This window comes from Hemicordylus capensis, chromosome 5 (genome assembly GCF_027244095.1).
Source record: "Hemicordylus capensis ecotype Gifberg chromosome 5, rHemCap1.1.pri, whole genome shotgun sequence".
Taxonomy (NCBI): Eukaryota; Metazoa; Chordata; class Lepidosauria; order Squamata; family Cordylidae; genus Hemicordylus; species Hemicordylus capensis.
The window spans coordinates 112,666,164-112,690,322 of record NC_069661.1 but is presented as its reverse complement, the minus strand read 5'-3'; the positions used below and the strand labels follow the sequence as shown (position 1 = coordinate 112,690,322).

Below are 24,159 nucleotides of genomic sequence, written 5' to 3'. Positions count from 1 at the left end.
TGCTTTCTTTCCCCTTTTTAAAAGCTCAGTCGTAGACCCTTGAACTCCGTTATGCTGTTCATATGAGCAGGCCACTCGCGTGAGCAATTAATTATGGGCTGTTCACTGCTGCAGTAGTAATATTTGCATCACGCTTGAGCTGAACTACATGTCCCAGAGTTCATGTGTCTCGTCTCCTGCAACAGTTAGGCTTAAAAAAACAAAGTTGAAAATGCAGTTGAGAGAGGAAGAACCGGGGGGGGGGGGTGTCATGTGCTGTCCAAATCTTTCACTTTTTGCCATTTGTCCCCCAGAGTCCAAGCCCCTAGCTGCTTTCCCATCTGCAGTTGTTGGGGAGCGGGGGGAGATACAGGATCCCTGCATTTTCCCCCTGTGGTGAGAAAAGCAGCTAGGGTGATGATTTTAAGGTGAAAAAATTACCAAAAGCAAGAGAGCTAAGCAGTCACTCATGACTTTCCCTCTTTCTGCTCAGACTAACAGCTTGCAGGCTGCAGATGCAGAGGAAAGTAACATGGAACTCTTTGTAATGTCTACACTCATATGGCAGGAATTGGAATATCAGGAGTTGGGGAAAGGGCAATGAGAATGCACACAATACATTGTATGATTTTGAGTGTATGGTGCTGGAGAACTCAGAAATCAGAGTTAATTATATCAGTCTGTATTCCTTATCTTTTGGTTTCAGGGAGTCACCAATGCAACCATGCCTGCTTTCCGGCAAGTTGGGGAGAAGCAACTTCCTCAAGAAGTTATTTTTATGGCCTGGTCTCCCAAGAGGGATCTAATCGTCCTTGCAAACAAAATTGGAGAGGTATGCCAGGTGGTAGTGTGTAGTAACTGTGGGCAGTTGAAAGGCATTTGGTGAGATTTCATTGCAAGTTAAATGAGTTAGTTTTTTAAAAAACTGGTTGTATGAATACATTTTCTCAGGTATTTTCTGTCAGTGCTTTTGTTTTATTCCTCCACAAATTTATGCAGATACTATTAATCATAGTATCAATCATACTATTAAGCAACAACAAAGGTTTATTTGCTGAAATGACAGCCCTAATAAAAATGGTCATATGTTAAAAAAAGTTTAATGAAATATAGAGCGTCTGGAAAGAGGAAGAAAGGGGCGGGAGCAATTGTGTGAATGGGTCATCTACAAGATCATCCATTTGTGTGGAGGCTACAGCTTGTATATTACATCATCTGCATGTTGAGCAGTGGGGGACAAGTTCTCTGTGTGAAGACCTTGCGTGACACATGAACCTGGGATTGATGTATAGTAACCCAGGAAGAAAATTTTTAAAATAGTTAATTAGGGAACGTTTTGACTGACCTTGCTATAACAGGCCTAAGTCAAGATGTAAAAATATATGATGCAAGTTGTATCATGCAATAACCTTGCTGAAGGTAAGTGGTTCTGGGTCTGATCAGTGGGTCTTCTTGAATGGAAGGCCAGCTGGGAACCCTCTGTATAGTGCCTTTGACTCCACAGAAGAAAGTAGGATAAGACTAGAATGAAAGAATAAAATCAACTTGAATTCATTTAGGACCATTCCACCTTGATGTAGAGATTACACTTAGAAAATATTATGCTGGAATGAAAAATTCATGAGGATTTTACAGGCCAGATTCATTGTTAGGATACTAGTCTCTTCAGGGGCATAGCAAGGTTGGAGGAGGCCCAGAGACAAGATTTTAAAATGGGCCCCTCACTGATATACACACACAAACACACTTGACAATATATAGTGCACTCACACTCACATCCCCATTATGAATACAGTGAATATCTAGTTCACATGGAATCTAGTTTTTTCACTCTCAGCGCCTGCCGATCTCCAAGAGACTCAACATAATTCACAGGGGGTGCAACATGGGCGGGTGGGGAGTCATGTGATGTGCCTCTGGGGGGCCCCTCGAGGCAGTGGGGCCCCGACTGCCTCCCCTTGCCTAATGGTAGTTACGCCCCTGAGTCTCTTATTGGCTGTATAGATCTTCATGTGTTCTTCAATGACATAACCTCTTTCATATTCACTTCAGTGGAGGAAAGGCAGTAACAAAAGTGTTTATTCAGGGTCTGGTTTAGCTTATCCAGCTTTCATTTTCCTAAAGCATTTAATAAAATTGCTATAATCTCTGTTGTGCTATTATGTCTGCTTTTCTCTATCATTGGGATATTTGAGTGTTTTCTACCATCACTTTCAACAACTTTCTAGGTTTTACTTCATCGACTTGCTAACTTTCAACGAGTCTGGAGTTTGCCACCAAGTGAAAGCACAGGGAAAGAAGTGACAGCCCTTGCTTGGCGACCCGATGGCAAAAGTAAGGTGTAACATGGACCACTTTATATTGCAGTTTAGAATTAAAAATTAAAAGCTACTCATGTTTCCCTGGAAGTAAGTCCTACTGTGTTCATTAGGCTTTGCTCCCACATAAGTGTGTTTAGGATTGCAACATTGTGTCACTCAGCCCATGAACTTTCTCTCTTTACCCATATTTTGAAAACATGGTTCTGTCTGGTATATTAGAAACAGTGTGATGGTTTCATTTTGTGGTCCAGGTTGAATTTAACATCTGAAATGTAATGTTTCAACTATTTATAACAGCTGTTGCTTTTCATAGTTGACACACAGTGAAGAGGTTGTTCTCTAGTACACTATTTTCTTGTATCTTTCCATTCTTTCTGTAGTTTTGGCTTTTGGACTTGCTGACACTAAGAGGGTTATCCTGTGTGATGTAGAGAAACCAGAGAGCCTGCATTCTTTCTCAGTGGATGCTCCTGTCACATATATGCACTGGATGGAGGTAACAGAAGAAAACAGGTAAGCGTGAGACATCCTGCCAAAGCTTTGCTGATGGCCACTTGCTTGTTAGCCTCTGGTGAGAAATGTCTCCAAGTGACCAGGCAAGGATGCTTTTGTAAACAGAAAGTTGGTGCATTCTGGAAAATTGAAAGTATTTGCCATTTGCTTTCCATATGTTCCTTTCCAGAATTCTTCAACACTTGTGTTTCAAAGAAAATCAAAAATCACTGCATGGAATCAAAATTTTGATTGACAGCCCTGCCATATGCCAGCAATGCAGGAAATTGCCTGTCACTTACCCACGTTTTATACTTGTATTCACTTTAAATATCACCTTTGTAAAAGAACGGTAAAATATATCTGTTGAAGAAAGAAAACCGAATTGCTGAATGTAGATGATGGTTTGAAGCTGAATTTCTACCTATCATTCTTATAAAGTGTAGATTTGTTTTGCTTTAACCTCCCTCTGGAAGTGAAATCAAGAAGTCTTTCTTCTTTTGTTTCAGAGTTCTCACTTCTTTTTATAATGCTGAGGATGAATCAAACCTTCTCCTTCCTAAACTGCCAGCATTGCCAAAGAAGTGAGTGTTAAAATGTTGTATGGTGTCCCTCAGGGCTCCATATTGTCTCCAATGTTGTTTAACATCTACATGAAACCTCTGGGAGAGATCATCAGGAGACTTGGTGCAGGGTGTTATCAGTATGCTAATGACACCCAAATCTACTTCTCCATGTCAGCATCATCGGGGAGGGGGCATATATCAGCATCATTGGGGAGAGGGCATAACCTCCCTAAATGCCTACCTGGAGGCAGTAATGGGCTAGATGAAGGATAACAAACTGAGTGTGAATCCAGATAAGATGTAGGTACTCATTGTGCAGGGTTGAAACTCAGGAGATGAGTTTGATCTGCCTGTTCTGGATGGGGTCACACTTCCCCTGAAGGAACAGGTACGCGTCTGGAGGTGCTTCTGAATCCGAGCCTCTCCCTAGTCTCCCAGGTTGAGGCAGTGGCCAGAAGTGCCTTCTGTCATTTTCGGCTGATATGCCAGCTGCGTCCATTTCTTGAGATAAGCGACCTCAGAACAGTGGTATATATGCTGGTAACCTCCAGACTGGATTACTGCAATGCACTCTATGTGGGGCTACCCTTGTGTGTAGTCCGGAAATGACAGCTGGTTCAGAATGCGGCAGCCAGGTTGGTCTTTGGGTCATTTTGGTGAGACCATATTACTCCCGTATTGAAAGATCTACACTGGCTGCTGATAAGTTTCCGGGCAAAATACAAGGTGCTGGTTATAACCTATAAAGCCCTAAACGGCTCAGGCTCTAGGTATTTAAGAGAACATCTTCTTTGTTATGAGCCCCACCACCCATTGAGATCATCAGGAGAGGTCTGTCTGCATTTGCCACCGGCCTGTTTGGTGGCTACTCGGGGATGGGCCTTCTCCACTGGCTTCTCCAGAGCTTTGGAATGCTCTCCCTGCTGAAATAAGAGCCTCTCCCTCTCTGACAGCTTTTAAAAAGTCTTTAAAGATGAACCTATTCACCCAGGCTTTTAATTAAATATTGTTTTAACATTGTTTAAAAATGTTTTGAAATTTAATTTTTTGTAATGTTTTAACTTTTACTGTCATTTATTTTGTTTTAACTATTAAGTTTTTTGTTGTCATTTATTTTAACTAATGTTTTAACTTTTTGTTTGTTTGCTTATTGTAAACTGCCCAGAGTCATGAGTTTTGGGCAGTACAGAAGTGTGTGAAATAATATTTATAATATAATAAAATCTCTAGTCATTACTTGGGATGCACTAGGGTCGTGATCATCACTATTTTTCAAATAGGGACCACTTTGGCAAAAAACAAACAAACAAGAAGCCTTCAGTGTGAGAGCCATTTTCTACCACATGTACCTTCATGCAGTGCTGCTCTTTTCCTAGCACCAGAGGGGTACCTTTAAGAGGGAATGCCCTGTCAAGCCCCAGCACCATCTTGGAAGGTGTGTGCCAAAGCTTTGCAAAGACCTAATAATCAATTGGTCAGAGAGCTACACTTTGGGACAATGAAGACCACCACTGGCTTGCGGGACTTGGCATGAGGGACATTGCAACAGGCTGTAGTGGCCTTGAGGTTTTGGAATGCACACCTGAACAAGAACTGGGATTGCTTTCTGTTTTTACGGGCATTCAGAAGTTAAATCAGTGTATTTTTATTATTGGGTTATAAAATTGAACATGTGCTTTTGATAAATTGAAGATGTGCTTTTGTCCTTAGCTGTGTTATACCAATCTTTAGTAGGATTTTTTCTTGTCTTAATTATTTCTATAAGCTACCTTGAGCAATAGGAGAGGCATAAATATAAATATTCTGAATAAATCCACAAAAGGACCCACTCTCTTGACATGAACCTCCTACTCTTCCTGTCAAGAGCAGGGCAGTGCCAGTGGAAGTTGGGCAGCCTGTGGGCTACACTGTATCTGACGTACAGGTATGCCTGTGGCCTGGGGCTTTGCTGCCATGCTTGGGTGTATTAGGGAGGGCTATAGAATCCGTGGCGTGCTTTTGTGCATGCAGCCCCTTGTCTTTTGATACCGTCTGTGCTCTTTGTGCTGATGATAATAAAATGCATATTTTGGGTTTACATAAAATGGTACAATTCATGTTTACTTAAAGGACATTCCTGAATGTGTTTACATTTTTATTTTTTCAAAACATAGCTACAGTACCACTGCAAAAATTTTCAGGTAAAACTATTTCTGTTTTTCTTTTTACTTTTGAGAACAAATGTATATATCGCAATGCACTGACCTTTGAACATTTATATTTTAGTGAAGAAAAGTCAGATGAGATTATGAAACTCATGGGGGATGTCAGGTAAATGTCTTTTGATTTTTATTTTTTTTTAAAGAAAGGCAATGGTTCATTTTCTTAAAAAGGAGAATGAGAGGAGGGAAGTAGCTTTGTTTAATTTATGGTAGTAAGAAGATCTACTACAAGTTTTAATGAGCAGATTAATCTGCTAAAGCCAAGGGATAGATAGCGCCTTGGGTGAGGAGTGTCTTTGGCACCCTCCCCTCCACCTATGATCGATATTCCAGTGTTGCCAAATTGTGGGGTTTCTGCAGGACTGCCAACTCTTGGGCCTGTAACAGTAGGCCAGCTGCTCCCAGCCTTTCTTAGCAATGCCCACGAAAAGGGCTCTGAACTCGATCTCAGTAATTTGCTGCTCCAGTTCTGGGATCTCACTGAAATCTCACAGGTCTCCTGCAGCTTCAGTCTTCTTCCTTTCCTCTTTTCCTTCCAACCTAGCCCTCTCTCTCCTACCAAAAGGGAGATTTTAGGCAGATAAATTTCTCTCCCAGTTATGTTCTTTTTCTCCCTATCTCACTGCGTACAGTACACTCAATAAACAGTGAGCCACCAAGCTCAGCCCAGCGTCCCCTTCAGGTAGGCACCTGGGTGATTGCCTGGCTTTCCCAGCCCTGAGGCCAGGCCTGACTAAAACTTTAGTTGATTATAAACCTCCTTTTCCAAGAATTGGTTTGTGAGGCTGTAACTTTAGGGAAATAGGAACTGGTTTTGTTGTGGATGTGTTTCTATAACCGGGAATGTAAAATGGTGTTTCCTTCTGTCAGTGAGGGCTAGCTTTTGCTAAACTGTAAGTTACTGAACAGTGTTTCAAAAAGACCTAGGTTGAGGGTTAGGGAGATATGTACATTTATTTTAGATTAATCAATCCGTTAAAAGGCAGGTGACTTATAATGTTTAAGGTGTTGACAGCCATAGCAAGGCCGCTAAAAGGGATCCGCTTGTTTTGTTGTGCCTGGAGAAACAGAAAACTACACCACTTTGTCTCATTTAACTCCTAATTGCAAGCTGTGTGCTGTTCAAAATAAATGCCTGAATCAATTAAACGGTCTTAGAAGTATTGTCTAACATCCCTTCAGAGCTTTGCCAGCTGTGCTTTCCTGATCCTGCTCTAATGCAGTGTATCTTTCGAATTCCGATTTTGTTGTTTTCTGTGCCTCGGTGGCTGGGGTCACTGAGGACAGGGAGCAGGTTTAGTCCCCATCGTCATGGTGTTTGAATCCACCTGCCCATCATCTCTGACACTCCCAGCCCTGCACACTGCACCCCCTAGAGACTTCTGCAACATGCAAGCCTCATCTCCACACACACTCCGCCCATCTTAGAGGTTAGCACTTTAAGTAGTGTCGTGTGGCAACTTTGGATTTCATTGATGATGGCTTGTATCTAAACCATGTGGCGGCAGGGTGTGATGCTGATTTTTCTGCCACTCTCTGTGGAAACTTCTTGTGCTTCGTTGCCCACTACTGGATGGTCCTGGAGCAGCTTTTCAGCAAATGCAGGTGGAATGAAGGGAAATCGGCAACCCTTTCCCCTGCTGTGACAGACAGATTCTTTATTACGGTCATTGACCAGCCAGCCCCCTGCCATGTATGACTTGAAATGCTTTCTTGCACAAGTGGTCTGTTTGGATCCAAGCATAATGCAATGGACTTCTGATTTGTAAAACTATGCTATGGAAAATGTGGGAAATGGTTTAACACGTAGGTATATTTTCTAAGCTTAATGCACTGATTGTTCTCTCTTGGTTTTTTAACTTTATATTTAGGCTTAATGCTCTGGTTCTTGGAGGCAACGCTGGGTTAATTGAGATTTATGCATATGGAATGTATAAAATTGCTACAGTAACAGGGGTATGTAGGTCTTTAAAGTACCATCTTAATTCTGCTGGAGGGAAGCAATATTGTCTTTCCCTAAGATGTATTCAGCTTATCTTTTGATTATATCTTTATAGTTAATCAATATAATGGGACTTAAAAGTTGACACTTGTAGTCTTTCAAAGGAAATTGATAGTTGGCTCTTGAAAACTGTGTAATAGAAGCAGCACATACTGAAATTGTGGTCAGCACTTTCCCACCCACCCCCTCGCCCCAGCAAGGCTCCTATTCCTCAAAAATGGCATGACTGGCAGGTATGCAATGAGTGCAGGTTTTCCTCATCACTGCTTCTGTTCTATTTCTACAATATTGAAGCTTTAAAAGGCACAGGAGTCCCTGTCGAATAAAAGGTGGGGGCAATTGAAATAAACCATGTTGTGACATTTGAGATGGAAATATTCATAGTAGTAAACAACAACAATTTTATTATAACTTAAAGAGGTTTTAGTTTAGAACTGGTCTTGGGATACAAGCATGACTTGTCCCTTTTGCTAAGCAGGGTCTGCCCTGGTTGCATATGAATGGGATATTATATGTGTGATCACTGTAAGATATTCCCCTTAAGGGATGGAGCCGCTCTGAGAAGAGCATCTAAGTTCCAAGTTCCTTCCCTGGCATCTCCAAGATAGGGCTGAGAGGGACTCGTGCATGCAACCTTGCAGAAGCCACTGCCAGTCTGGATAGACAATATTGAGCTATATGGACCAATTGCCTGACTTGGTATATAATGGCAGCTTCCTATGCTTCTACACACACACAAAAATAGTCTCCCATCTGATATCAGAAAAAAACATGCAGTACAGTAATAATAATTGAATACAATATCATGTTTTCCTAAATACTGAAGTTTTATAGCTTTTGCATTGCACTCTTCCAGGTGTCTGGTTCTTGCCTTGCGTTATGCTTATCGAGTGACTTAAAATCGCTATCAGTTATTACAAAAGTTGAAGTTTCTCCAGAGAGTGATCCAGAAATAACATACTTTCAAGTGAGTAACATTTCAGTGATAGTTTTTGAAACCATCATAATCACTTCAATTCTTCAGTATATATCTTGGAGTGTTTCTGAGCAACATTTCCCTTGCTGGATCAGACCACGGGAGTGCCTCCTGATAAGTATCTCAAAGCAGTGCATAACTATCCATCCCTCAATTTATTCCCAGCATTTAGTAATCGAGATATACTGCCTCTGAACATAGAGGTTCCATTTAGCTGTCCTAATAGCCATTAATATGAATGAGATTTTTTGGTAAAAGTAATCTAAAGTATTGGTCATCGCAGCATCCTTTGGCAGTGAATTCCACAAACGAATTCTGCTTCTGAACTTGCTGTCAATTTTTTTTAAATGACCCTGAGCTCTAGTATTGAAGGGGAAGGATTTGTCTCTCCACATGGCAAAAATGGTATGTCTTCCCTTAGCTGCCTTTTATGGATGTGAGGGTACCTCCTAAAAAGCCTCAATCTCAAAAAGCCTTTTCTTGAAGAAAATATGCTCCCACTTTTCTTGCATTTTTCAGCTTTGTTGACCAACTGAGAATATTTTAACTTGCTGACTATTCACTGGACAGACACCGAAGCCTTGTATTCCTTGTTGTTCTTGATAGCAGTGCTGTAATATCTGCTGCTATTAGCATAGTTCATATGATGTCCTCTGAGTGTCATTTTGTTTTCTCTGCTTTAGTTGGATACCAGTCTGCTCTCGACCTATTTACCTGAAGTGACTCGAATGGCTAGAAAATTCACACACATTTCAACTCTTCTGCAGGTACACTCTTAAAATAGCCTCTTCTTCAGCCGGCCTGGTACCACAGTAATGCTCTGAGCAGGCTGCCAGCTTGGCCACTCCTCCCTCTCCTTCCTCCCCTCTCCAGCACAGATTCTTTCTTCCTTTCTTTTGTGACTTTAGCTATGCTCTAACCTAAATGATACATTTGCCATCTGATTGTCTGCTCCTGGTGCTTATTTTTAATACAGAAATATGAGTTGCGAGAGCCCTGATCATGAGTTGTGAGGGACCAATGGGTGGGTGGGGAGATCTAGATGAAGACTGTGGCAGAGGGGAAAAACACCCACCCACCTCTGGGGACTGCTATTACTGTTATGAAAAGGAGTACCAGGAGCAGACAATCGCATGATAAAAATGTTTTCTAAGTTAGGTCTATGTAAATGAGTAAATCCAGCACACACAGTGATTAATGCTAAACAGAATTCTCCTCATAAGATAAACCCAAAGCCTATTTAGTCTAGCATCCTGTTTCACACAGTGGCCCACCAGATGCCTTTGAGAAGCCCATGCGCAAGAGGAGAGGGCATACTTTCTCTCTTGCTGTAGCTCCCCTGCAACTGCTATTTAGAGGCATCTTGCCTTTTGAGGCTGGAGGTGGCCTACACCACCATAGCCAGGTTTGAAGTTGATTTACAATCCTTGTTAAGAGGCTTGTACCACTGGTGTACATGTAATAAATAAAACATAAGGCTTAGGAATGTAAGAAGAGCCCTGGTAGATCAGACGAGAGATTAATTTAGTCCAGCACTCTGTTTCTCACAGTGATCAGCCAGGTGCTTCTGGGAATCCACAAGTAAGGCATGAAGAGCAATTGCTCTCTCCCGCTAATTGTCCCCCAGTAACTGGTGGGAAGTGAAGAGATAATAAATTTAGACCAGAGAGGAAGTTGAGGAAGAATGTGTGCACAGCCCATTCCTGATACCTTACCCGTGGTTAAGAGAGCAGGAGATTTACAGCTGTACTGAACCGTTATATCCATTGGTCTGTTTCATAAGTTGAACCATGGCTATGGCTGTGTGAATAAGGCCTTGTGCACTCTCTCCTTCTTTCTCCTCTGTTTTGGTGAATGAGAGGAGGAGGGGGGAAAGCTTTTACTTTGATTTTGAACCATAGTTCCACAGTACGTCCACTCAGGAACTGTGGTTTATTTCAAAACAGTTAGGGGAAAACAAACCAGGATCAAGCCATGATTTCAGATCCTGGTTTGTTTCCCTAAATGTGGTTTGAAGTGAACCACAGTTAGGGAAACAAATCGGGATCTGAAATCATGGCTTGATCCTGGTTTGTTTTCCCTTAACTCTGTTTGAAGTAAACCACAGTTCTTAAGTTCAGATGGACCCTTTAGAGCAAAAATAAAAGCCCCCACCCCAACTCCTCTTGCATAAAAAGAGGAGGATGAGGAGGGAGCACACAATTCCACAGTTCTCAGGGTCTCATGTATGTAGCAGGAAACCATGGTTTCCTGTTATATCTGAACTTACAATTGATAATTAAAGAAGCTAGATTAAACTTTCTTGGAATAAATTACTCTCTTGCTAAGAGAATCTGCAATTCTCAACATACTTACATGGAAGTAAATGTCAAATAAATAGGACTTGCATCCAAGTAAATGTGCTGAAAATCAGACTGTTGTGACCTTAAGCGCACAATAACTTGAAATCAAAAGGAAAAGAGTAAGTGCTTCTTAAAATAAGGTAAATTTGGTTTTGTGCAGTTTTTTCATTTGTTTTATATGATCATTTGATCATTTTGTAATTTGTTTGTAAATGTTTTGTGAAACCATATATAAAGATTGATTGAATTTAATTATAAAGACAAAATGCTTCCTACAAGATTGCTTTGGCTTCCGGTACTGTGGAAAAAGACATGAATTGCTGTTCTTTCTTCTCAAAAGTACATAAAGCTGTCACTGACATGTATGTGTGAAGCTTGGGAAGAAATATTGATGCAGATGGATTCACGGCTAACCAAATTTGTACAGGTATTGTGAAATTTTTCCAATTCAGATGATCATTATTTTAATGCTACCTGTCCTTGTAATAGTTCCCCACCCCCTGTATAAAGTATGAGAGCAAGTTATGGGCACCGTTCTGACATGACGACAGCCATGGTTTGTCAGCATGAGAATATACCTGCTTGAGCCTTGAGTTCACGCACTCTCCCCTCCTCTCCTCCTTTGCGTACCAGTCTCGGAGCTCATTGCTGCTGCACTCATGATCTGGCACGTCCTAGTTTGTTGATTCATCTGATTCAACCCAGTGTCTCCAGGTGCAGTGCTTTACTTATCTCCTCAGGATTAAATGATGATTGGTCAATTACAGGATAGAAACAAAGGGCTAAAATTGGGGGTGCCATTTGGATGGGGGCTAAATTTGGTTTTGTCTGCAAAGCTTGACAGTGTTTGGAACTGGTTTGTGTGAATAATTAAATGAATTCCTGCTCAAACTTTTCAACTTTCAGGAAAAGAATACAAACACTTCTGTGCAAGATGAATTCATGCAGTTGCTATTATGGGGCAAAGCAAGGTACGTTTTACAGAGATTCCTATTGTCTTACCAGGATTGTATCTACCACACTTTTCAACCAGAAAAAGAGAAATGTGTCTGTGTGTTTTCTTTTGCTATGCAGCCTTGAACTTCAGGCACTGCTAATGAATCAGCTGACAGTAAAGGTAAGCTAATGCATACGTTTAAATGCTTTTATGGTATTTGGTTAACCTCAGTGATTAAAAACAGTCTCTTCCAACAGGGTTTAAAAAAACTTGGCCAGTCCATGGAATCCTCTTACTCAAGTATACAAAAGCTTGTCATAAGTCACTTGCAGAGGTAAATCTCAAACTGGGCATTCAGGTGTCAAATGTAACAAGAGATGAGTTGTTAAACTTTTTTTTTTTTTTTAACAAGAAGCTGAATTAAAATACTATTTCTAATTTCACATTCGTTTGGAGAATTTTGAATATTCGTATTCTTTGGTTTGATTATGGTTTCCCCCCACAGCTTTCATAGGAAAGCCTTGATAGTACCAAAGCTACTAAGGGGTCTAAGTACATTAGTAGTTTAATGCTCCCCCTGTCTGTCTATTGTAGGTCACTCAGCAGTGCAACTGAAGCAGTTTTAATTCCAAAACTGGGCCCGAAGCCAGATTTATATGGATTAAATGGATAGTGTAGCAAGAACTTTTCCTCCCCAAGTCGCGTTGAAATATATGAAAATTTCGCATTACTGTTGGATTGTGCTTCCGATATGCTAATCCTTGCTAACTTGGCAAAGAGGCACCTTTTAATGTGGTGATTCTCTTTATTTAGCAGGGGGAGATTAACTGGCCCTATCCAGCCCAGCACAGTATCTCCAGTGACTGTTGCTGGTGTCTATCTTATGTTTCTTTTTAGATTGTGAGCCCTTTGGGGACAGGGATCCATCTTATTTATTTATTTGTTGTTTCTCAATGTAAACAGCTTTGGAAACTTTTGTTGAAAAGCGATATATAAATTTTTTTGTTGTTGTTGATATAGTGTTGGAGGAATAGTGTACCTTTGCACAAGCGGCCCTCTGTTCATTTAATAGATGGGGTAACTCCTCCAGTGCTTACCTTTTGTGGTGTGGAGCTGATTCCTCCAGTGACAGGAATGGAGAAACGTGCATGTCTGGCAGTTCTGTATTTGTTCTCAGCGTGCACATGGAGATTTCCATTGGATTGCTGCGTGCAAGGCAATTGCTCTTAAATCTACCTCAATATTTCTTTTGAAAATGTATTTTTAAAAATTGTCTGGTGTAAAGACAGATCCTTAAGAGTATAGGAAGCTGCCATATACCGAGTCAGACCACTGGTCCATCTAGCTCAGTATTGTCTCTACAGACTGACAGCAGCTTCTCCAAGGTTGCAGGTAGGAGTGTCTCAGCCCTATCATGGAAATGCCAGGGAGGGAACTTGGAACCACCTTCTTGCAGATGCTCTTCCCAGAGTGGCCCCATCCTCTAAGGGGAATATTTTACAGTGCTCACGTAGTCTCCCATTCAAATGCAAACCAGAGCAGACCCTACTCAGCAAAGAGAACAATTCATGCTTGCTACCACAAGACTAGCTCTCCTTCACCAAACAATATTCCTGCCTTGCTTTCACAGTGGCTCTGAAGCCTTACTGTACCATTTAAGTGAACTGCAAGGAATGGCGTCATGGAAGGAAAAATATGAATCTCTTGGACTTGATGCAACAGGAATAGAAGGTGTGCAATTAGCTTACTCGTTAGCATATTAATGGAAAACTCAGCTGTCTCTGAGTAACTGTTAACTGTCTCTTTACAGAAGCGATTACCGCTATGGGCTCCTTCACCCTGAAAGCAAACGAGTTGCTGCAGTACGTATTAATCTCGACTGTTCTATGAAAAGAATTTTCTTTTCAGAATATGTTACACATTACGTTTGAAACCAGCAGCTGCAGCGATCCACAGCTTGGTGTTTCAGTGGTTTGGCCTCTAGCTATATGCAGCTTGGGCCTCTTTCTGCAGCTGGTCTTCATGTTTGGGTCACTGATGATGAAACAGCTTGCTCTGTCACTTACCTAGTGAGGGCTGATGTCAAAGAGCATGAGCTGTGGACCACGTTGTCCCGAATTCAAGCCTTTAGACTCATTACTGTGTTTCAGCCTTAGCCCCATCCCCACCTGCTTCTTCAATATGGGAATAAGATAGGGTGAAGCACTCTATAAATATGGCAATTGTGATTATCCTACCTGCGTGCTGGCCTCTGTGCTTATGGTGATTGTAGCAATGCACACATCACTGTGTGCAAATCCTGTATGTGTGGCAGCTGCTGTGTGGGTTAAGGGCCCTTTTAAAAGCGGTGCATCCACATGGGACCCTGATATGGTTAAACACTTCTGGACAATTTTACTTCTACTATGATTAAATGAGTAAAGCATGTGCAGACTGTCTTGGAGCCTCTTAGTATACCCATTTCTGAAATGCAAGTCCTTGTGTATATATACACTTAATTCCCTTCTTAGAGTTTCTGTCTGTAACACAACTCCCAAGCCTAGAAGTTTATAATGGGGGAGATGACCCATGGAGTCAAACTAGACATGATAAGGAATGCGTTATTGGAGTTCTGTCTGTCTCTTTCCCTCCCTCCCACTCCCTTTCCTTCTTAATGTGTTTAAAATAACAGCTATGGGGAGCTGTGGCCAAGATTGGGACTAGAATGGTAGTCATTTTTTCCTGTCCTGCACCATTTTGCTGACAACAGTTGTGTCTCTGAAGCTGCAATTTGTCCTGGAAGGGGAAAAAAAAACATGATGCAAACGGCATCTTCCCACAGAGGGCAAATACTTTGTGGGTGCATGTGTTGTATTCATTGGAGAAAATGGTACAAGGAGAAGGAATTAAACCTCCATGCTTCCAATCCAGATCAGGGTTCTTTTAAACAAAACAAATTAAAAGACAGGAAGCTGAGGACTCATTTCTTGCCATGGGTGATTTGACCCTTTAGAGATACTACAGGCAGCGTTCCAGTTGGGGCCATGTCTGAAGTGTATTTCATTATTATTTTTTCCCCTTTTCCCTACAGAGTTATAGACAGCAGTATGAAAAATTTCAAAGCGTTTTTCCGGTGGCTGTATGTAGGTAAGAAAAATAGTGCTTGCTATATAAATCAATTCCCACCATCCCATCCTGCTCAAGCATGAACAATCACTGAGGCTGTTCTCACAAGCAGCCCAGCGTGATCCCGATGCTGCCTCAGCCCCAAGCCTGGGAATTTACCCCAGGCTTTAGTCTGGGTTTAAGGGCGTGAGCACACCCTGAGCCCCAGGTTTGAGGTTTTGTGTGTGCGTGTGAGCTGCAGGCAGCCTGTGTGCACACACAGCTGGGCAGTAAGAGCGCCCAGTTGAGGTAGGATCCCTCAAAGCACCGTGCTTCTGGTCCCGGTGCATTGAGGGATGCCGGAGGACTTCTTCCTCCAGCTCCCTGCTCTTCCGCTCACTGCGGCTCAGATTGTATACCGCAGCAAGTGGTAGAACCTTTACACGGCAGTTGCTCGTGTTTGGGGAGGCAGCCTGTGCGGGGAGGCACCTCTGCCCCTGCCTGCGTATTTGGTCTTGTGCATGACCTGACTCTCTCTCAGCCTCAATTCCCTGCCAGCAGTATGGGGACAGTCCTGGGCCTACCTGACATGACTGCTATAATGGTCTTAGAAAGAGAGGAAAAAGAGCTGGTCTTGTGGTAGCAAGCATGAATTGTCCCCTTTGCTAAGCAGGGTCTGCCCTGGTTTGCATTTGAATGAGAGACTGCATGTCTGAGCACTGTAAGATGTTCCCCTTAGGGGATGGGGCTGCTCTGGGAAAGGTACCTGCCTGCTTGCATGCAGAAGGTTCCAAGTTCCCTCCCTTGCATCTCTAAGATGGGGCTGAGAGAGACCCCTGCTGGCGGTCTTGTAGAAGCTGCTGCTAGTCTGTGTAGACAATACTGAGCTAGATGGACCAGTAGTCTGACTCAGTATAAGGCAGCTTCCTATGTTCCTAATAAATATGAAATACTTTAGAATATTACAAGTGCTGTATAGATTTATTTATTCTATGGATTACCATACTGCCTTTCAAAAATGTTTGCAGGGTAATTTATATTATTCAGAAAGACAATGAGCTAATTAGTGTAATTCAGCAAAAGAAGCCATTTTGGGAAGGAACTGACAGAATTCAGAAAGCCCCAAAGGAGAGTGTGGGACAGTTAATAAGAACCACTCTTCAAACCATGCACTTCTAGGCCCTAGGTGGATGGAACAATTATTGCTGATACTGAAAGAGGTTTCTTGGAGCCTTTCTCCTGGTACAGGTTTTGTGCCTGGGTAGGAATGGAAAACTGTTGCTGACTTCAGTTTCATTCTGATTTTTTTGCTTGCTTTAACAGTCCTTATTGTTTATATAGGGATACAGAGAATTGTGTATCCCTGTATGAATAACATGCTGGTAGTGGCACATTAATCTTTGCAAAGCATTCAGCAACATTTCAGTATATTATAAACACAATTTTAAGGCTCATTTTGTGGACTGGAAGCCTGAAGGCTTGAATGACCAAGGGCAATATATAGAGAGTGATTAGTTGTAGGTTTGTGGTGATGGGCAATAATTGTCCCCTGTTCTAAACATAGCCTTGGAATGATGGAATCTCCTTATTTCATAATGGCTGTCTTTCTATTTTGCGTTGCATGGTAAGGCTGGGATGGAATAATTTCTTAAGATTGTTCTAATAATTTTTGATTGTTGCAGCCATGCTGAGAATGTCAGAGGATCACGTCCCTCCAGAGCTGAACAAGGTAGTATTCTTGCAATCATGTATGTTCTAGAACAGGCCTGCACAAGTTGTGACCCACCAAGAAAAACTCAGTTTTAGAAGCTAAGTATTGTGGCCTGCCAACTGAGTCTTTGTCTCAGTTCACAGAACCATGGTTTAATGCTGATTCTGTGTGATTTTCACAAACTTTTAATGTTCCCCCATTTACCTTGCAGAAGAGTAAGTTTTAAACTTTCAGTTCTGGTTTAGATTTGCCATGATATCCAAACCCAGGAAATCCTTGTTTGCAAACCAACGATATGAAATTTGGATTCAGTGTTCCTGTTTCTTGCTGTGCCTGCTTGGGTCTGCAAAATTGGGGTGGAGGTTTTCAAGCTCCTTAAGAGACTCCAGTGCCTAATTGGTGGACTGGGTGCAACTTGATGGCTTACAACTTGATGGTTGTCCTAGCCCCGTATCTTTCTGATATGCTTCTGGCCCCTTGGTGTCACTGTTGTAACAGACTGCTTTCTGCAGTGGTTCCTCAGGCAGTGTTGAAATGCAGTTGCTAATCTTGTAGCAAGGAGCGGAATACTGAAACATTGACTGACAAGCGTTGTTCTGTAGCAGCTCATGTTTAGAACTTTCTTATTGGATCAGACCAAAGTTCTATCTCATCCTACGTTCTGTTTCCAATAGTGGCCATTTAGAATTCCTTTAGAACTTCACAAACTTGGATGTGAACGTGATGGCCATCTCCTGTCTCTGACACCTGCTATGTAATATTCTCATAATAGCACTGCCTTTCATATTCTCATAATCTTGATTCAATATTCGTTGTTTTGCTGCTTCTACACCAGGAACACACAAAGTGGCTGATGGCATTGTATAGCCACTCCACAGACTTGTAGAACATCGCCACTTCTGGTGTGACCAACTCCGTGTTCTGTAGATTTTCGATCCAGAGAGAGCATTACCCTATTGTTTTGGATCCAGAGATATGTTTATCCCACCAGGCATCTGATTCCCCCCAGATTACTCAGCTCCTCCTCAACAAAGTAGAGAATAATTAGGCTCCAAAAATATTTTTTGCTGAGTGGAGGGGAAAGCAAAATACTCTTTGGGATCTTACTTAAAAGCATAAGTTTAAACTGCCGGTGTTGAATCAAAATCTCTCTTAAGATCACCATGATCTTAGAAACAATGGCTTATATGATGTGCAGCATTCCAGCAACGGTGTGATCCGTGCCAGGGCTGCTGCAAACTCAGAAGGCAGCCCCATTCTGCCAAGGATGAGTGGTTGTGCAAGCAGTGCTACCCCAGTTATTCCCAATGTGGCAAATGGGAATAACTGAAGTAGCATTGCTTTCATAACCACTGATTCTTGGCAGCATCAGGGCTGCCTTACAAGTCCACAGCAGCCCTGGAGCAGATTGCACAATCATCAGAGCATGTCAGCCAGTACTTTTTCCTAAATATGGACCTGCTAAAACTAAAGAGTGTGCATACTCTTTTTGAGTATTGTAGTTACTAAGTGGGTTTGTTTATTATTTATTTGGTTGGTTGGTTTCTATACCGCCCTTCCAAAAATGGCTCAGGGCGGTTTACACAGAGAAATAACAAATAAATAAGATGGATCCATTATTGCCATTTCATTTTAGTTTCCAAGATGTGTTTTTATTTTATTTAGCAGTAGTATGGAAAGTACTATTGCGCTAATGAGATATTTGCCTTGGATTAGGGCTGCAGTCCAATGAAGCACAGTGGGACTTGCTTTTGAGCAAACATGCTTAGTGTTGCACTGTAGGCTTATGCTTTCCCGTGTTCCTGTTTTTGTCATCTGATGATGTTTCAATATTTTTAATGAAATTCTTCCAAAGTCTCACCCTTGTTTGTTGTGATTTGCTATTTTTCAGGATAGTGGCAACTGCTATTTTGACATGTATTGCATTTTGTCAGTGTGTTAGCATTTAAATGTATTTATGTTTTCCTTTATATTTCAAAGATGACTCAGAAAGATATCACTTTTGTTGCTGATTTTCTTACCGAACATTTCAATGAGGTAAGTTATCTTAAGAACATAAGAACAGCCCTGCTGGATCAGGCCCAAGTCCAGCATCCTGTTTCACACAGTGGCCCACCAGATGCCGCTGGAAGCCACAGGCAGGAGTTGAGAGCATGCCCTCTCTCCTGCTTACTCCCCTGCAACTGGTACTCAGAGGCATCCTGCTTTTGAGGCTGGAGGTGGCCTATAACCCTCCAACTAGTAGCCGATGATCGACCTCTCCTCCATGAAGCTATCCAAACCCCTTTTAAAACCATCCAGGTTGTTGGCTGTCACCACATCTTATGGCAGAGAATTCCACCAGTTGATTATGCGTTATGTGAAAAAGTACTTCTGTTTGTTGGTCCTAGATTTCCTGGCAATCAATTTCATGGGACGACCCCTGGTTCTAGTGTTATGTGAGAGGGAGAAGAGGGAGAAATTAGTTGGCTGAGTAGTCTGAGAAAAGTCTCAGGTTTGCCTGTGTTCCAGCTGACTGGGGTGGGTGAGTGGGTGGGTGGGTTTGTTCTTTCAAAGGAAAGCAGACAAAGGTATATACTCCATTGCAGCTAGGGAGATTGGTGTGCAGAAAGAGGCTTCTGCTCTCACAGCTGAGATGGATACAGATATACTTTCCCATCTGCATTGCAAAACTGGTTGACACCTTGTTGGACTAGCCACATGTGTGATTGACGCAGATGTGCATTTCCGTCCAGGGCTGCTAAATATTTCAAGTAACTAGTTGTGTGTGACTACAGGTAGTCAGCACCATGGTGCCAGATATAACTGTGTTTCACGTAATCTGAGGCCTTCTGGTGGTTGTTCTGCAAAATCAGTAAATGTATGATGTGTTCTATATTTGTTCTTAGGCACCTGAACTCTACAACCGTAAAGGAAAATATTTTAATGTAGAAAGAGTTGGGCAGGTAATGTATCAGGCTTTTTATTGAGATGGGAATATTGTAAAATATCCTGTTAAGAAAAGGGTCTTTAGAGAGTCTGAGCTACAACGGGGTAGCCTAGCATTTTAAAGACTCACAGTGTACGTTTTGGTATTAAATTAAGCAAAACAGATTCATTTGTATGTATGTGCAACAGAATAAAGCACAATCTACCATTTTTCCTGCTCATTTTCGACATTGATAGTAATATTCCAGGTAAATAAACAGAGTTATAAACAGAAGAATCTGCTTGTTTAATTAACAGTTTCCACTCACGAGTTTGTAGATGCTGGTTTCATAGAGCAAAGGTTTATAACCATCTCTGATAAACTGTTCCACTCTGCCTAGATAACATTTTGAGTAAACTGATAACATGATTGGATAATAAAATGCTTTCAAAAGGCCTCAGAAAAAGTCACAAAAGTTTTTAGTAGCTTGTTACTCACTTCAGAATTAGGAGAACAAAATAGTACAACTTCTGCTGTATTTTTCTCAGCATAGTATTTGACAACTTATTTGTCTTGTTCAAATAATTTTCTTCCAGTACTTGAAAGATGAAGATGATGACCTTGTTTCACCACCTAACACGGAAGGAAACCAGTGGTTTAATTTCCTTCAAAATATCAACCATCTTAAAGGTACTGCATGCTCATAATACAGGATAAAACAAAGATGCTTGGAATGCCAACATTTAAATCATACTTGTGTGTGATTTATACCCTAGAGGCCAGAAGGTGACTTTGCCACAATAGGGTATATGTGAGTGAGTGCAAAGACGGTCAGGGTGGACAGGTCAGATGGTACAACTAAGCCCATTGTCAGTTCATGCAGTACCTTTGGTTAAGGATTTTATTCTGCCCTGATGATATAAACCGAGTTATTTTTGTACTGATGATATTTTTAGAAATCTTGTTAAGACAGCCATTAATAATCTTAGAGTTCTCCCTATGCTATAAAATATCTTAAAGTGAGCACATCATGATTTGCATAACATTCTGCTCCTAGGTCAAGAGAAGTGCTTGTTGCACAGCAATTTGTAACAATCCTTTGGTGGGCATTTCCATTTTTTGTTTCTCCTCTTCCACCCTCCCCTGTATTTTCTGTTTCTTTCCTTCTTTTTAATAAACACTTATTTCGTTATTATTTATTTATGTAACGTATTTTTATACTGCCCCAAACTTACTTAGAGGCAATATTGTTTTTATGGTTTCATTTTTATAATTATTGCTCAGATTTCAGAAGGCCCACTGCATGCGCCTAGAGATCCTGCCTGCTTCAGGAAAATATCAGCTTTTTAAATTCAAGGATGTTTTGATATGTCTGCCAACATCCAGTTTTTCCATACTTTTCCATCTGCTTGCCTGCTGGCCCTTAGTGCAGAAATGAAAAAAGTTGTGCAAACTTGAATGTGAATTTTGATTTCCCTTATCAGAGGTACATCCAAAGAAGCATGGAGTTACAGTAAATGCCTAGGACAGAAATCGCCCTAGATGAAGATTTCAGAAGAAACTTGTTTGATAGAGCAGAGGTTTTTCACACACACACACACACACATCACACTTTCTCCTTCTCCTTCTTCTTTTACTGATGGGTGCATAAACTTCCTAATTTGCATTGGTGCTGAGCTGCCTCATGAAGGAGAAAACTACACTCTATGCATTGGCTGGGTGAAGGAGTTGAAAGTAGGGATGTGCACGAAGATCGTTGTTGCCGACGGGGGGTAGCGCTTTAAGCGCGGGGGATGGTGTACTCACCCCTCCCGCCGCATTTCCCCCGCCGGCGCGCTGTCATTTTGAAGCCCCTCGTGGAGGCAGCGTTCCTCCCTGCCGCCCCGTTTGCCCCGTCGGCCGGAAGTGGCTGGAAGTCGCGAGCGCGCGTGCGCCCGCCGTACGTGCGCGCATGCCCTTCTGCCATGTGCGCATGCACGCACGACGGGCGCACGTGCGCTCGTGACTTCCGGCCACTTCCGGCCGACGGGGCAAACGGGGCGGCAGGGAGGAACGCTGCCACCCCGAGGGGCTTCAAAATGACAGCACGCCGGCGGGGGAAATGCGGCGGGAGGGGTGAGTACACCCTCCCCCACGCTTAAAGCGCTACCCCCCCCCGTCGGCAACGAAACGCCCCCAGTGCCGAAACGTTTCAGAGGCCTTCATAATGGTCTCCAAAACGTTTCGGGCACATCCCTAGTTGAAAGATACACAAGTTAAATTTTTATCTGAAAAACAACAACTTGTGATTACACTGAAATATGGATATTAAGCTCCACAACAGACGAGTACACTTCAGTCCCAGAATATGTGGAATTCATATGTCTGCTTCAAAGCTTTTGCACGTTAATCATTCTAATGAGTTAATTTCAGTTGTTGGAGTGACTTGCAGAAGAACTGTCAGATTGCATTTTCATGAAGAAAAAAAACTTCTTTGCATTGTATTAAAATCCAGTCTTTCAGGGAATAGCTGACAGATAATAGCTAGTTGATTGTTAGCTACGAGCTGCTGTTGCCAGACATAATTATTTTGGGTTTTCTTAAAGATTTGATTAATAAAGAGCATTATGTATTGGTATGTAACCTCTTTACAGCAGCTAGAATAATACCGGCAAGAAAGTCACAACATATTTCAGGTCAGTTGGAATGGCTGACTACTTGACATCCTTTTTGTATCTTGGAATAATTTCTAAGACATATGAAAGATTATGTTTTAATTTTCTTACTTTGTAACAAAACTAGCATGTACTCATTGCTGTTTAGACATGTGTTCGGCTGCCTTTCCAGAACTGGACAGAGAGAGAATTTGCTTTTCTGGTTTTAGACAGAAAACAGATTTGTACAGTACTGATTAGCTGACTACCACGCCTTACCCTTTTCAGAGCAGTTTTGTGGACAGTGCTGATTGGCAAGTAATTGTGTTGTCAATTCTTAAAAGGTTTTAAAAACAGCTGCGCCTTTTCCATCTTTCTAAGAACTGGGCGTGAATTCCTGCCACGTAGGAGTAAGGAAAAAATGTGTGACAGAAGTAACCCGCAAGTCCTGTCTCTGGACAACAGTATTTTCAGCATGGCCTGAATTATAGGATAGGGCAGGGGCAGGAACAAACAGAGAGGTAGTCAGGATCTGATCCACAGGCTTTTCATGTGATTTTACTGGAGCCAAACCTAGGGGATAGCAGAGAAATGTGCACCCACTCTTGTTCACAGGTGTCTTCACTTGCTGTTCTCAGAATAATCTGAAAAGACCAAGGAAATTTTTAAAAGATCAAAACTCCCTCCCGCCCATCTGAATGTAGTAAATTTTGTTTTTGTTTTAAAAAGAAAGCCCTTTGCTGTTTCCATATTATCCTAAGAAGTCTCTGCATTTTGTTAAAAGGCGGATGGAAGGAATTATTGATCAGTGTCTACAAAAGCCAGCTGTAAGTATCCAGTTGTTGGCAGGGTGTGTATTCTGAGAAGCCATACCAGCTTGCCTACCAACTCATCCTGTTCTCTCTTACTCTCTGAAAGCAAGTTGCAAACAGACATGAAGTTACCTTTATACTGAATTATACTATTGGTCCATCAGACCCAGGAATATCCACCCTGACTGGAAGTAAATCTCCTAGGTTGAAGACAGCATTCTTTCTTAGTCCTTTTAAAATGGAAATGCTGGAGTTTGAACCTGAGACCTCAAAGTGTGCTTTGTCACTGAGCTAAGATAAGGAGATGCTGTAACATATAAGGTTTGCTTAGACAAACTGACAAAGGTTTGCTTAGACAAACTGTTGCCTGCACAACCAAAGTCTTGTTCTCACTTATTTCCATACAAGGAGAAAAGAATTAGATATCTGATTCTTAGATTTTTAGATTAGATAGTTAACTATCTATCTAAACTATCTAGGCCACTGATTTGTTAAATTCAGCAAAGTTATACCTTCCCAACGAGCACCAAAGCTTGATGTAAGCAGTTGCTATTTTAACTTGGTGTAACTCAGTGTAGGGAGCAGCTCCACAAATTGGCATGCCATGACATTCCATACAATTGCTGCTGGTATTCAAGAGAGTAGTACATGGGAGTTGCTTGTGTGCTTTTGTGTTGATGCATACAAGCAATAGCTGGATCTGAACTTAAGGTTGTAATCCATTTATGTAAAGGGGAGAAAGAAGTGACTGTTTAATGTTGAAGAGCCTGGGAGGTGCCAAGCTACCCAGTTTCTAAGCTTCCTTCTATAAATACTAGGACTAGCACAGTTTATTTTTTTAAATGCAGGGGGAGCAGCAGGAGGATTCATAGGATTGTAGAAAAACCTCTTGAATTTGTAGCATAGTATATCTAGTTGAGAGTTTAAAATATATGCTGATTCCATTTTACACACACACACACACACACACACACACACACACACACCAGTGAGATAGGATTGCTGTCTCCATGTTGGTAGGTGTACTGCTGTGAATCATTTTCTCTTATTCTCTAGGATGTGATTGGGAAATCTGTACGCCAAGCATTTTGTATGGCCTTATACAAAGGAACGAAAAGGTAGGATTCTTACATTTAATTTTTATTTACGTAGGCTTGGATCCAAGATGCATGAGTGGAACTCGACTGGAATGGCA

At 41.7% G+C, this 24,159-nt stretch overlaps 1 protein-coding gene across 2 annotated transcripts in view; it reads left to right on the top strand.

Annotated features, from left to right (window-relative positions):
• The window catches only part of ANAPC4 (anaphase promoting complex subunit 4), a 34,444-nt gene that overhangs the window by 1,298 nt on the left and 8,987 nt on the right, over positions 1-24,159 (top strand). Inside the window, exons 2-23 of one of the 2 annotated variants that reach the window (XM_053252248.1) lie at positions 686-811; positions 2,208-2,313; positions 2,681-2,813; positions 3,302-3,376; positions 5,512-5,538; positions 5,624-5,668; positions 7,431-7,515; positions 8,418-8,528; positions 9,221-9,304; positions 11,220-11,306; positions 11,786-11,850; positions 11,954-11,996; positions 12,074-12,150; positions 13,447-13,547; positions 13,627-13,678; positions 14,887-14,942; positions 16,583-16,629; positions 18,592-18,648; positions 19,500-19,556; positions 20,116-20,209; positions 22,882-22,979; positions 24,021-24,082. In XM_053252248.1, the coding sequence (XP_053108223.1) occupies positions 704-811; positions 2,208-2,313; positions 2,681-2,813; positions 3,302-3,376; positions 5,512-5,538; positions 5,624-5,668; positions 7,431-7,515; positions 8,418-8,528; positions 9,221-9,304; positions 11,220-11,306; positions 11,786-11,850; positions 11,954-11,996; positions 12,074-12,150; positions 13,447-13,547; positions 13,627-13,678; positions 14,887-14,942; positions 16,583-16,629; positions 18,592-18,648; positions 19,500-19,556; positions 20,116-20,209; positions 22,882-22,979; positions 24,021-24,082 (1,670 nt within the window). In that variant the 5' untranslated portion in view covers positions 686-703. The remainder of the gene's footprint in view (positions 1-685; positions 812-2,207; positions 2,314-2,680; positions 2,814-3,301; positions 3,377-5,511; positions 5,539-5,623; positions 5,669-7,430; positions 7,516-8,417; positions 8,529-9,220; positions 9,305-11,219; positions 11,307-11,785; positions 11,851-11,953; positions 11,997-12,073; positions 12,151-13,446; positions 13,548-13,626; positions 13,679-14,886; positions 14,943-16,582; positions 16,630-18,591; positions 18,649-19,499; positions 19,557-20,115; positions 20,210-22,881; positions 22,980-24,020; positions 24,083-24,159) is intronic. The other variant, XM_053252250.1, reaches the window with a different exon arrangement.